At 39.4% G+C, this 13,445-nt stretch overlaps 1 protein-coding gene across 5 annotated transcripts in view; it reads left to right on the top strand.

The window, feature by feature from the left end:
* Positions 1-13,445, top strand: part of Ttf2 (transcription termination factor 2) — a 39,618-nt gene that overhangs the window by 12,277 nt on the left and 13,896 nt on the right. For all 5 annotated transcript variants that reach the window (XR_011708913.1, XM_027940247.2, XM_071618225.1 and 2 more), the window contains 10 exons: positions 123-237; positions 570-749; positions 3,036-3,163; positions 4,563-4,644; positions 6,347-6,466; positions 7,596-7,746; positions 9,993-10,098; positions 11,918-12,099; positions 12,772-12,925; positions 13,238-13,329. Coding sequence is in view for 4 of the 5 variants with exons in the window: in XM_027940247.2 (XP_027796048.2) it covers positions 123-237; positions 570-749; positions 3,036-3,163; positions 4,563-4,644; positions 6,347-6,466; positions 7,596-7,746; positions 9,993-10,098; positions 11,918-12,099; positions 12,772-12,925; positions 13,238-13,329 (1,310 nt within the window). In the remaining variant the exon portion in view is untranslated. The remainder of the gene's footprint in view (positions 1-122; positions 238-569; positions 750-3,035; positions 3,164-4,562; positions 4,645-6,346; positions 6,467-7,595; positions 7,747-9,992; positions 10,099-11,917; positions 12,100-12,771; positions 12,926-13,237; positions 13,330-13,445) is intronic.

The following is a 13,445-nucleotide window of genomic DNA, read 5'->3' on the forward strand; positions in this document are numbered from 1 at the left end:
CTGGTTTTTACATGCATGCTTAAATGACCATCCTTTCAGAATTTTGGCAAGTTAGGCTTTTTAAAATCTGAAGCTACCCCTCTAACAACTTGGGCAATCCATTTCATAGATCTGTTTTTCAGAGCACATTGGCAGTGGTGAACATCCAGGCTCTTCCAGACAAAGGTGAAAAGTTACTCAAGCAAATCCAGATGTTGGAGGAAGCACTCAGTACTCTTGCCCTCTCCCCAGAGCAAGGTAAATAAAGTAGGTTATACCCCAGAACCTGGGGTTTTTGTGAACCTGATATGAGACTTTTGATAAAGAATGTGTTGACTTATTCACCCTCCCATCTTATTATTTGCTTCTGAGATCTCTTTTAAACAGTTCCCGTCCTTTATTAAAAACTTTTTCTCTTACTTCCTGTAGACTAAACACCCGCTGTTTAAGCACTGTTAAAAATACTTCATTCTTTAGGAAGCCTTCTAGCTTAGTGGAATGACAGTGATCCCACTCTCTCCTCTACACATAACAGTCCCTTCACTTGCTTTTCTGAACTTTAATCGATTCTTCCTTTGTTTCTTGAGCAGGAACTAGTGAGAAGAGTAACACTCAAGTACGACAGAGTACCCTCACCAAAACTACTGTGGGCCCTCCTCACGTGGTGTCTCCCCAGCCCCTTGTGGGTCATGATCTTCAGCCTCTGGACCCTTTAAGGCTACAGGCAGCCTGCCAGGTAACTACTGGAGGACTCAGCCACTGCTCTGGAGGTAAGATCCCAGGGCCTGGTCCGCAGTGAAGTGCTGCCTCTGTGAGTTAAATGCCATCAAGCAGATGTCTTTGTGCCTGTGAGGAGGGACGTACCATTTTTTAAAAATTGTTTTTTCTTAGTTATACATAACAGTAGAATGCAATCGTATAAAATTATACAACATGGAATATGTCTTATTCTAACCTAATTAGGACCCCATTCTTGTGGGTGGGCACAATGGTGGGATTCACTTAAGTATTTTCATATGTGTACATAGGAAAATTATGTTAGATCTATTTTATGTCTTTCCTATTGCTAATTCTCTCTTCCTTTCATTTCCTTTTGTCTAATGTACTGAATTTCTCTTCTCTCTCTCCTTTATTGTGATTTTTCTTCCACATACCAGTGAAAACATCTGACCTTTGGTTTTTGGGAAATCATTCTTGAATTGAAAATTGCACATATATTAAAGATCATGGTGCTCAGTAGAGCTTTGCATGGTGTCACTTAGATCTTGGTGAGGCCTTGTACCACTGTATGCTCATCAGTCAGCCCAGTGGCTGGCAAACAGGAGTCACCCAGGGAATGCCTGTGAATGAATACTCTGGCTAACATCATCATGAGGCAGGTAGAGCAGCACATTGCATTTTTATTCTTCCTTCTGTAGGGGTGTGATTTGGGGTATGTGTGTGAAGGCAGAGCACAGGAGTGATATGACTGCAGACGGTACTTATAGACCCACAGAAATGATAAACACCTGGCCTCTGCCCCAACTTAGCTAAGTGTTTCCCTTGTGAATAACTTTGAATTCAGAAGTAGCTGCAGAATGAAGCTTTCAGGTAAAGTCTTAACTGGGTCGTCTGATGAGCTAGCTGGCCAATCAGGAGGCAGGAGCTCAGGTTGGCTGGCTCAAAGGAACTAGGAGAGCTAAAGCCAGTTTCCCCCAACAGAGAACTGCCAGAGATGTTAGGCCCTTGAAAAGCAGTATGAACAGGGGTGAAAAACAGATGTGGGGCATTTGAAGTTAAGGTCACTCTAGAAGGGAAAAGAGAAACATACTTGTTCTAGTATGTTTCTTGACTGCTCAGGAAGCCTCTTGAGAGCATTTCATGTTATAGCATGATTTTGTAATGTAGTGGTGACCAGGTCACCTAGGGAAACATTATGTGAGGTTCGTTTTTTTTTTTCTTTCTTTCTTTCTTTTTTTGAAGTGCTGGGGTTGAACCAAGGGCCTAGCACATGCTTAGCATGTGCTCTAGCACTGAGCTACACTGCTAGTCCAAATTATGTTAGTTTAATAAGGTAAAAAGTATGTGAAATGTCTTGGAAAAAAATTCTATTAAGGTAGTTTTAAAACATTTTGACATTTAAGTAATTTTCATTTGTCTAGAAACTTCTTATTTAGAATGCTTCATCCCTAATTGCAAACAGCTGAGGCACCTGTAGTTATTAACTAATATCTGTAGCAGTTCTCTGTGTAGAAGGAGTGGGCTCATAGTACTGCAGTAGGATATACACTCAGGTCATGACCTGCACTTTAGGGGTCATCTCTTCCTGACTACTCAAATGTCAATGGCTGATATCTAGCCTGGTCTTTTCTGTCACGATTTTTCTTTGCATCCAGGTATGTTTTCTTCCTAAAATATTGGATGGTGTTACCTTTTTCTCTGCCACTTTTTCTAGGATGAAAAATAAAGTATCAAAAATATTATATATTGGGCTGGGGATGTGGCTCAAGCGGTAACGCGCTAGCCTGGCATGCGCGGGGTACTGGGTTCAATCCTCAGCACCACATAAAAATAAAATAAAGATGCTGTGTCCATCGAAAACTGAAAAATAAATATTAAAAAATTCTCTCTCTCTCTCTCTCTCTCTCTCTCTCTCTCTCTCTCTCTTTCTCTTTCTCTCTTCCCCCTCCTCTCTCTCTCTCAAAAAAAAAAAAAAATTATATATTGGGCTAGGGGTATAGCTCAGTGGTAGAGTACTTCCCTAGTATGTGTGAGGCTCTGGCAAAGATCCCTAGCAAAACACACACACACACACACACAAATAATAATAATAAAAACTATGAGTTAACTTATTTTTTGTTACACTTTTTATTATTTTATACTGTTAAGAATATTGTTTATTTGGTTTAAAAAAACAAACAATGGGGATAGAGAAACCTGTGAGACCAGGTGAATTGGAGGCAAGAATTTTTAGTCAATACAGATCTTTTACCTGCAAATATTTACTTGTGGCTTTGTAGCCTTAGCCAGAGCATAGTACTTGTGACATCTTTTAGATAACGCCTTCTTGCATGCAGATCCTAGGAACCAAGATCACCTTTATGCAGTATGGAAAATCACAAGTGAAGCCATTGATAGGCTGCATCGATCACTGGAGTCATGTCCTGGTGAGACAGCAGTGGCAGAAGATCCAGCCGGCTTGAAGGTGAGCTGTGAAGACTCATGGTACAAAGTATCTCTTAACAGTCTCCCAGTCCCTCTGAAGAGAGAGACTACTGTGACGCTGCCATACAGAGTCCTCTCTTCATGTACCTTTTCTACAAAATAGATGATTTAGTGACTTTCCTTGGATTATTTTCTCCTTTTATGCTTGAATAGTGAAAAGAGTAGAAACAAAACCTCTTCCCCCCACCCTTTTTAGAATTTGGACGCAGGTGTACTCTACTACTAAGCTACATCCTCAGCCCTTTTTCTTTTTATTTTGAGCCAGAGTCTTATTAAATTGCCCGGTCTGTGCTTGAACTTCCGAACCTCTGCCTCATACTCCCAAGTCACTGGGTATACAGGTGTGCACAAAACTCTTGTTTTTAAGTCACGAAGTAATAAGTTTTTGTAGCAGTAAAATATCTACTTTTTGAATTTTGGTAGGTGCCACAAGGATGAAAAAGAATTGCTATTTGCAGTAAACCAATAGGAGTTTAAGTGCACATGCAACATATATAAAACAATTAGAAAGTGACTATAAGGCAGTGATGAAGTGTGCATTTTAATGTGATGTACATAATACACAAAGTACAAAAGATATTAAAAATAAAGGAAATGTCACTCTAGAGCAATAATTATCGGTTGCCTGACTACTTTGCCTTGAAGAAGCAATAAGTCTTTAGATAGCAGAGTGAATAAAAACAAAACATTGAAATTAGACAATTAGAGAGATAGGTGGGTAGAGGATAAATACAGAGATTGGTATCAATAAACGATCAGGAGTCATTAGTACCTGAGCTGGGAGGAGCAGGTGATGTTCTGAGAAGGGAGACTCCTTGCTGTGGCCTTTGGTGAAGGAATTTGATTAGAGAAACTCAAAATACATTATGGAATTGCTGTAGAATTTTGAGCAGAAATGTTTAAAGAAGATTAATTTTATCACGGCTTATAAGATAGACTGGAGCAGGAAAAAGTGTCCAGTTAAAGGGCCGTTAGAATTTATGACTAGCAATGCTGGAATGTTAGTTAAAGAGGAGAGTCAAATTTTAAGAGCTAATCAGAAAAGTCAACAGAAGGATTAGTGAAAATAGGATGACCACTAGAGGTCTTGGTTGCAAGCAGTAAAAACAGACAAATCAGGACTCTCAGTGGGTGCCACGGATGCAAAAGAATTACTATTTGTAACGAACCAGTAAAAGACTAAAAATGCTGAATATCAGATGTAAACCACAGCCTAAACTTGGAAGGACAGATGAAGTGAATCACTTATAAGATGACAACTAGAACATTAAAGGAATCACTTGTAGAAAATAAAAGCAAGGTTGCAGTCTGTGCATACAGGATCTGGTACAGCTTCTCGTTAAGAATTTGTGCTTAACATTTGGTTGTTACCTTTGCAGGTCCCACTGCTACTGCACCAGAAGCAGGCATTAGCCTGGTTACTATGGCGGGAAAGGCAAAAGCCACAGGGCGGAATTCTAGGTAAGTTTGGTTTTATGGTAAGAGCCAACAGTTATTGAATGTTTTGGCATTATACTAGATGTGTTGTCTTATTTGATCCCTTCCACAACTCTATTAGGCAGGTAATTGTGATTCCCTTTTATAAATGAAGAAACTAAAGTATAGAAATATTAAGCAACTTGCTCAGAAGTAAACAGCTATAGAAAGAGTTGCAGTTATAAGCAGTAGTGGTTGACTCTAGCTGATTAGGCAGAGGAGTTTATTTTGTGATAGCCCTAGAATCTCTGGGAGATGTGGATTGCCAGGCTGGAGGCCAGATTTCCAGGAGCAGTGGCCACAGCCAGGTCACCAACTAATTTTAATTTTTTTGTTCCCAGCACTAGCTGCCAAACATCATCAAATGCTTCTGACACAGGCTTAGTGATTTATCAGTAAGTCTCACAGCATATAGTCATACTCATGGCTGTGATTTATTACAGTAAAGGATGCAGATCAAAATCAACAAAAGGAAGAGATACATAGGGCAAAATCCAGGGAAAATCAGGCACAAGCTTCTGCAGTCTTCTCCTAGTGAAGTCACATGGGTCACACTTAATTTCCCAGTAGTTGTGACAACATATGTAAAATGTCTCTAGCCAGAGAAACCTGCTAGAGATTCAGTGCCCTGGATTTTGGTCACATAGGCAGTTACAGCCTGGTGAGTTACCAAAGTTTCATACTCCCAGAAAGAAAGCATGTGTTCAGCTTGAGCCATATTGTCTGTACCAATGGTTTAGGCAGAGTGATCCACTCTTATCAGTTCTGAAATGGTGAGAAACTTTCCTAAATCTGAGTTTCCAGACAGCAGCCAAGAGCCCACTTTGTAAGTAGGCCTCTCAGAAGTTAGCAGACAGACCTGTTATGTTGACTCTTTCTGCACAGCGGTAGAGCCAAAATTCAAATTATAGCCTATGCTCAGCCTGATGACTGAGCCTCAGTGTCTTAATCTAATAAGATGAGGAAATAATATAGAATAGAATATTATGAGTAAATTAGATAAGCTTAATGACTAGGAATTGGCACAATGATAGTACCCCAGAAGTATTAAATTATGGCCTTCTTTGATGAATAAATTAAGACCATGGAGGACTGTTTGGAGTTAATTTTTTTTTTTTTTTTTTTTTTTTGAGATGAGATCTCATTCTGTGGCCCAGGCTGATCTTAAACTCCTGGGCTCAAGTGATAATCCTGCTTCTGTCTCCTGAATGCTGTGATGATAGGTGCACACCACCATGCCCAGTTAGAGTTAACTCTTGAGCTGTAGAAGTGTGGTAGCACCAGTAGAGTAGATGGTGGGAAGAGTCTGCTGGGTTTTTTTGCTTTTGGAGGGGGTGACAGATAAAAAGACTAGACAGTGACATCAAACAGGAATAATTATCAGTTGATATAGTGTTAGGTAACAGTGTAACATGGAGACTTGGATAAGATCTGCATTTTAAGATTTAATTATTAAAAAAAAAAAAGTAGTACTAATTGTTTGGTTTAGTTCCCTAAATAAGTAGCAAGAGATAAGGTTTATTTTAACTAAGAAGATGAAGAATCCATTGGGGTTGGCAAAGAATAGGGACTAAAATGGGATTGGCTTCAGAGAGAACAGGGTCAATGTCTGTGGTGGCTTCTATTGAAGTTGTGTTGGTTCTTTACCTAAGTAATTCACTTTCTGGATTGTGTTTTTATTTTCCAGCGGATGATATGGGCTTAGGAAAAACCCTGACAATGATTGCACTCATACTAACCCAGAAGAATCAAGAGAAAAGCCAAAAAAGGGATGAAAACATAGCTGTGACATGGCTTTCCAAAGATGGTAGGTAAAAGTACCTGATGCCACTTCTTATGTCATATGAACCAGCTAGGAAGAGAAACTTAAGCTACAGAAGGACACCTTTGGTCATATTGAATTGATCTACTGGGAAACCAGTATCACATTGCTTTCCTGTGGTATCATTTCTGATGCTGACTATGCTAATTATAAGTGATCATTTTTTCCCCTTTTAATCTGCTTTTTATCTATGATTAGAAAAAAAAATTATAGAGAAGGTTAAGGCTCTACAAGACTTAGTTCGAGCCTAGTAATTATTATTTTACTAAACTCCAGGGTAGATCCAAATTAATGTATTAGTTTTTTTTAAGGGAGATCTGTCACAAATTCACATTTTAGCTTCCATAGTAGAAGCCATTTTCCATATTTCTGAAATTCCAGAAAACTTTCAGATGATAGACAATTTCTATCTTAGCCTAGTTTTTAAAATGTAGTAAATTCACTCATATTTTTTAAAATATTATACATAGATAACCACATGTAAGTTGCCATGTGCACAAATAGTTGTCCTGAGTTGGTTGGACAGACAGAAGTCTGTGGTCCTCTGCCCTCAGAGCCTCTTATGAGCCCACAGCTGGGGCCTTGCTCCCACGTGGAGCAGCAGCTTGTGTAGAGCAGCACACAGAGAGGTGGGTGATGGCACAATACTCCATCACTTTCTTATTCCACACTGATGTTCACTCACCTTGAAAGAGGACTTTTGCACTTATATATGTGTGTTTTAATTGACAAATAGTAATTTGTACTTAGATTTTAACATGGAAGTACGTTGTTATGCTTTTCAGAAAAAATAATAACACTGCCCTGTATTGAATCAACTCAGAAGGAAACGATTGAGTTCTAGTCCTGGCCACTCTGTGAAAGGGCACTGCTTTTTGAGCCTCTCTTTTCTGTCTGACACTTTTATAGGAGAAAATAAATAGTTACGTGTCTTGACTTAAAAGACCATCTCTTCCATTTCCTGTTCTGCTCTCGGCTCTGTGTAGAAATAAGATCAACAGTTAAAAATATTGATGGAAGGAAAAAAGCCAGTCAAGAGAAAGATAATGCCCTAAAGAAGTTAAACGCTATTTAATGAATGTAACTAAGTATTGATTTCTTTCCCCCCCTCAAGACTCCTCTGACTTTACTTCCCATGGAACACTAATTGTCTGTCCCGCTTCCCTCATCCATCATTGGAAAAATGAGGTTGAGAAACGTGTGAACTGCAACAAACTAAGAGTCTATCTCTATCATGGGCCAAACAGGAATCTGACTGCGAAAGCGTAAGTGCAGAAGTGCTGCAGGCTTGGGGCCCCCGGCCCCTTGGCCAAGGGCCCTGTTGACATTCTTGCTTGCGCTGGTTCTTGACTTGGGACTGACCACATGTGAAGACCAAAGACAGACAATTCATTCTTTTTTTTTTTTAAGATTGAGAGAGAGAGAGAATTTTAATATTTATTTTTTAGTTTTTTCGGCGTATACAACATCGTTGTTTGTATGTGGTGCTGAGGATCGAACCCGGGCCGCATGCATGCCAGGCGAGCGCACTACCGCTTGAGCCACATCCCCAGCCCAGATGATTAATTCTTATCACCACACAGTCTTTGCCCTGTACTAAGAGACACATCTTGAGACAATGGTGTTCTCTTGTGTCATATCCTGTCACTATCCCCAACAAAAGCTACCATGTAAGAGGCCTGAGATACCTGAGTTGTCAGCTAGGTGGCAGCCACTTTCTCTGGTAAATGAGGATATGTCACATGTCTAGGTTGCTAAAGAACGCACATTCTTATTTTCTTTTCTTGGTGGTGTGAATGGAACTGTCCCAGTATTGTAGAGTAACTTGATAAAAATTCTAAGGGTCTGTGTATGTGTGTGTGTGTGTGTGTATGTTTTCTAGTGGCTGTATTTTTCATATAGAAACCATCTAAAAAGTTTTAGACTTAAGAGTTTAGAAAATTCAGTGCGAAGGACTTACATCAGTGGCAGAGCACATACCTAGCATGTACAAGGAAGGCCCTGGGTTCAATCCCCAGCAAAACAAAAAAGATTGTAGGTTGATTAAGCCTAATTATAAATTCTTAAGGGGATTCTTGGGAAAGAGGAAAGATTACCCCAGATGGTAATGTTAGTCCTAGTGTTTCTCTTGGGTTGTGTGTGTGTGTGTGTGTGTTGCTAGGAATTTTTGGCATGCTGAGTAAGTTCTCTACCATTGGGCTACATCCCCAGCCCTGTCTTTTGGTTCTAAAGGAAATTTTTTCTTTTCTAATTATAATGTGAGGATCTGGGGTGAATACTTGTTCCTATAATCAAAGATGAGATTATAATCAAAGATGCTCCTATAATCAAAGTTTTTTCTTCTTATTAGTAATCTCTCTCCTTATCCTTTCATACTGGGTTTTTTTAATCTCCTAAAAAACAGGGCAGCAGTCTTTGGGGAATATATTGCCAGATTATTGACCTTTGGTATTATAGTACAACTTTCATGACTGCTCACTTCAGCAGACAGGAGGTGTTGTGGCAGCAATGGTGGGCCTGCAGGTCTTCCTTGGCACAGAGTACTTAAATTGTCTGCCTTTGGAAGTAAATTTGATCTCACTTGATTTGCACTTTGAGCATGACTGTTTTGTTATTCAGAATGTGCTAGTTGACTGATTGGAATTATTGTCAATTATACTTCTTTATATATGATGATGAGGGAGCTTATGGGCATTGTTGCCTCTCTGAATTAGGCATGTAATTTTTATCAGAAGTATTTATTGCAATTCTGTCAAGTACACAATATTCATTGGAATAAGATGTATGTCTGTAATAAGAATCTTTACATGTAAAGAGCATAGGGAAGGTAAACTGAAAGTTATAGCATGTACTTTTTAAAAATATTTAGTTTTTTAGTTGTATTTGGACACATTACCTTTATTTTATTTTTATGTGGTTCTGAGGATTGAACCCAGTGCTCTGCATGTGCTAGGCGAGGGCTCTACCGCTGAGCCATAATCCCAGCCCCTATAGCATTCACTTTTATAGCTAAATATCAAAGCTAATTAATGGGTTTTCACAAGTCTCTTATAACCAGGAGTGGTCGGCAGAAGGCATCATTGATGTGAGCTCAGCAGTGCTTTCAGGGTTTATTTTTTTCTCTGAGGCTTTATCATAGTTCATTTCAAAAATCACTATTGAATGTTCATTCCCAACCCTGTCCTTTCTGTTCTGGCCAGGTCATATCAAGCTTAATATGAGATTTTCCTTTCTGGGCTCATTGGATAAGAAAAGGTAGGCTGTTCTAGCTGTAGTGAGCAGACTGTAAAAATGACCAGAGGTTAGAGATAGGAAAACCAACTGGGTAAAGTTTACCTCTTCAAAATTTTTTTTTTTTGTGTGTGTGTGTGCTTATGTGTGTGTTAAGGATATAAGTTAATTGATTCTGCTGTCTATCCTTCTAGCCCTGGGCATTTATGCAAAGACATCAAATCTGCCTCTTGTCCTTAGAGGGATTGTTTACTGTTTGTTTTTTGTTATATCTATGCAGGCTCTCTATGTATGACATCGTGATTACTACTTACAGCCTTCTGGCCAAGGAGATTCCCACAGTGAAGCAGGAGAGAGAGGTTCCAGGTGCAAACCTCAGGGTAAAGGTGAGGCTTGGGTTGCTAGGCAAATAGTTGGAGCCACATGTCATTTAATGGGAGTCTTTACAGCCTCAGAGATAGCTAAGGAATTTGCAGCAGTGCTCTAGTGTTCTTCCCCTTGTGGAAATGAGTAGTTCTGTCTGTATTCTGTCTCCCTTGCCTAGATAACAACTTCAGTGATAAAAGTTGATACTTGGCACAGTATTCAGCTGTCTTTTAGAGTTAAAATTAACTACACTGCTTTATGGTGGTAATAATCCCACAAATACAGGAAAGCCTCTTGTTGCTATTTTATCTTAGAGTATATGGGGTATACTCTCATGATACTTTTTATTTTTAGTGTGCAGACTGTTATTTTAGTACCTGTGTTTTGGTATTAAGCCCTCATTCATTGTCTCCCATCTGCCTCCCAGAAAAGGGCATTGCAAATAATAGAGCTTCAGATAGGCCAGAGACTAAATTATAACCACGAAAAAGCCCCGAGTGTCTTCAGGCAGATTCAGGGCATCTGTTACATGATGTAGAGGCTTTATCACATAATTATTGTGGAGACTCCTCCACCCCAAATATAGTATTGTCTATATTTTGGTTTTTACTAGGACAGGATTCTCACAGATTTTTGTATTTAGGAGCTCTCTAGAACACTTTACCAGCTCATGGCACTACCCTGACTTCTTACAGATAACGAACTTCTCAGATTCTTTAGTTGTTCACCATCACTTTGGTGATAAACTCCAAACCTCTTTATGTGATGTATCAGGCACTTTGCCATCTTGCTCTGCCAGTGTGCCTGCTCCTCTCTACCCCGTCTCCCTCCCTGTGACACCACACATGCAGTTGTGTAGTCCCTGATGTGCTCCTTCACAGTTACGCCTTTACTCTCCCTCTTGATACAATGCTTTGTCACCACTCCTTTTCCCAGGTTAATTGTTGTTTTTTTTTATAAGAGAGAGAAAATTTTTTAATATTTATTTTATAGTTTTTGGTAGACACAGCATCTTTATTTTATTTTTTATGTGGTGCTGAGAATCGAATCCAGCGCCCTGCGCACGCTAGGCGAGCGTGCTACTGCTTGAGCACATCCCCAGCCCAGGTTAATTGTTTTTTAAGCTGCTTCAAGCATCCTTTTTGGACCACTCCCTTTCTACCATTTGGTTGAATGTCTCTCCTAGCCCCTTGAGCTTGCTCATGTCATGGCATACCATTTATTCAGCAAATATGGAGTATCTTTTACTTGGCAGGCACTATTTTAGCTTATCCAGGATGACAACAGTGAATAAGAGCAGCTAGATTTCCCTTGTCTTACATTGAGATATGTAGTTTGATTTACTGTATATACACCGTGTTACACATCATGTTGTAGTTATGTCTGGTTTTCTCCCCTGCTATATTTTGAGCTCATGAAGGGTGGGAATTGCCCTTTATGTCTGACTTTGTATCTTACATTAAAACATAGACTTTAAGTAAATTTTTATTAAATTATCAGATATTTTTATGGAGTGAGTAAATTTGCAAACTGAATGACTGATACACTCTTAACCCATAACCATTGCCAAAATGTGGCTTGAAAGAATAAATGAAAATTCAAATTAGAAAACATTTTGCTCTTGGGCATCTTATTCTCAAGGCCTGAGACTCTCAAGTGGCCTATGTATTGGAACCAATTAAGAGATTCTGCTTCTAGTTTCTCGACTCAGTTTATTGTAATAGATCTCAGCAAGTTAGAGTGTCAGATTGGGTCTCCTCAGTACTGGTTGGTCATTTCCCCTTATCTCCTTGAGGACATGTTCAGGTTCCCATAGTGTTGCTGGATTTCGCTTTCCAGGGCAGCTCAACACCTTTGCTTCAAATAGTCTGGGCTCGAATTATATTGGATGAAGCTCATAATGTGAAGAATCCCCGTGTGCAGACGTCCATTGCTGTGTGTAAGCTGCAAGCCCGTGCCCGTTGGGCTGTCACTGGAACCCCTATACAAAACAACCTGTTGGATATGTATTCACTGTTGAAGTGAGTAACCTTGGGGTCATGTAACTGTGAACCCTGTCTGTAACCCTTCAGCATTATTTCATGTCTCACTATAAAAACTCTGATGTGTGTCAGATCATCTCATGTAGCAGATGGCAAGCCTGTAAGTCTTTAAAGGGCAAAATAATTAATATTTATGAGAAAATGTCAATGGATTGACTGATACAGGACTTTGATTACATTCAGTTCTTCTATATGCAAAAATATAGGAGAGATTGACATAAGGGAAGCAAAAGTCATCTTTCTTTAGTCCCCTGAATATTTTGGGCTATTTCTACTTTAAAACATGTACTAGACTCTGGACTACAACTTACTGGAGGCCAACTGAAAAGAGTGATTTAAAAATACTTTCTTTTGTTCAAGTCAGCCCATAAGAGGATATGGAATTTCTTTGCTAGAATAAATTCTAGCTATTGGTTATATATCCTGGTATGATAATACAGATATTAGTAATGGAGAAACTCATTTTTATAATGTGGTTTTCATTGTTAATTTAGGTCCTTTTGATTTGTCTAGCAGAGATATGCTGTGAAATTTACTCAAAAAATGATTGGATGACAGATGTAACAAAAAATCTGATTTGTTTTCACCTTGATTTTACTTTGAACCTTTACTGCTTTCTTCCCTGTTCTGTGTCCTTCCTCCACAAAAAAGATTTCTCCGCTGTTCTCCATTTGATGAATTCACCCTGTGGAAAAGTCAGGTTGATAATGGTTCAAAGAAAGGAGGAGAACGGTTAAGTATTTTAACCAAGAGCCTTCTGCTGAGGAGAACAAAGGACCAACTGGACTCCACTGGCAAACCCTTGGTAATCAAATTTCTACCTGTCCCTGGGGGAGCCAGGGAAGGAGGATGACTATATCCCTGAGGGGGTTGAACAGCCATCTGCTGTGCTTCAGGAGCCTCTAGTCTCCCTTTTTCCTCTGAGGAGGCCTGGGGTTGCATCTTGTGCCTCATGTTCCAGCAGTCCTGTTGTACACTCCTTTATTTTTACAGAAGGATAGGAAATGCTTCCTAGGAGTCGGCTAGATTTCCAGTGTCCACCTGGGGCATTTGCTTTGTAGCATTTAGTTAATTCATATAGCTTTACCCCAACTTCCATTTTCTTTTATTCTTCCAGGTGAGGCTGCCTCAGCGTAAATTTCAGCTGCACCGTTTGAAGCTTTCTGAAGATGAAAAGCTGGTTTATAATGTCTTTTTTGCAAGATCAAGGTTTGTGCAGTGAAGAAGCACTTTCTCACATGCATTGTGTTTTATTCTTGTCTTTGCTTGGGAGTCAATAGAGGGTCAACTTTCCCTAAACTGAATTTATGGGGTTATTTTGATAT

Source organism: Marmota flaviventris, chromosome 10 (genome assembly GCF_047511675.1).
Source record: "Marmota flaviventris isolate mMarFla1 chromosome 10, mMarFla1.hap1, whole genome shotgun sequence".
Taxonomy (NCBI): Eukaryota; Metazoa; Chordata; class Mammalia; order Rodentia; family Sciuridae; genus Marmota; species Marmota flaviventris.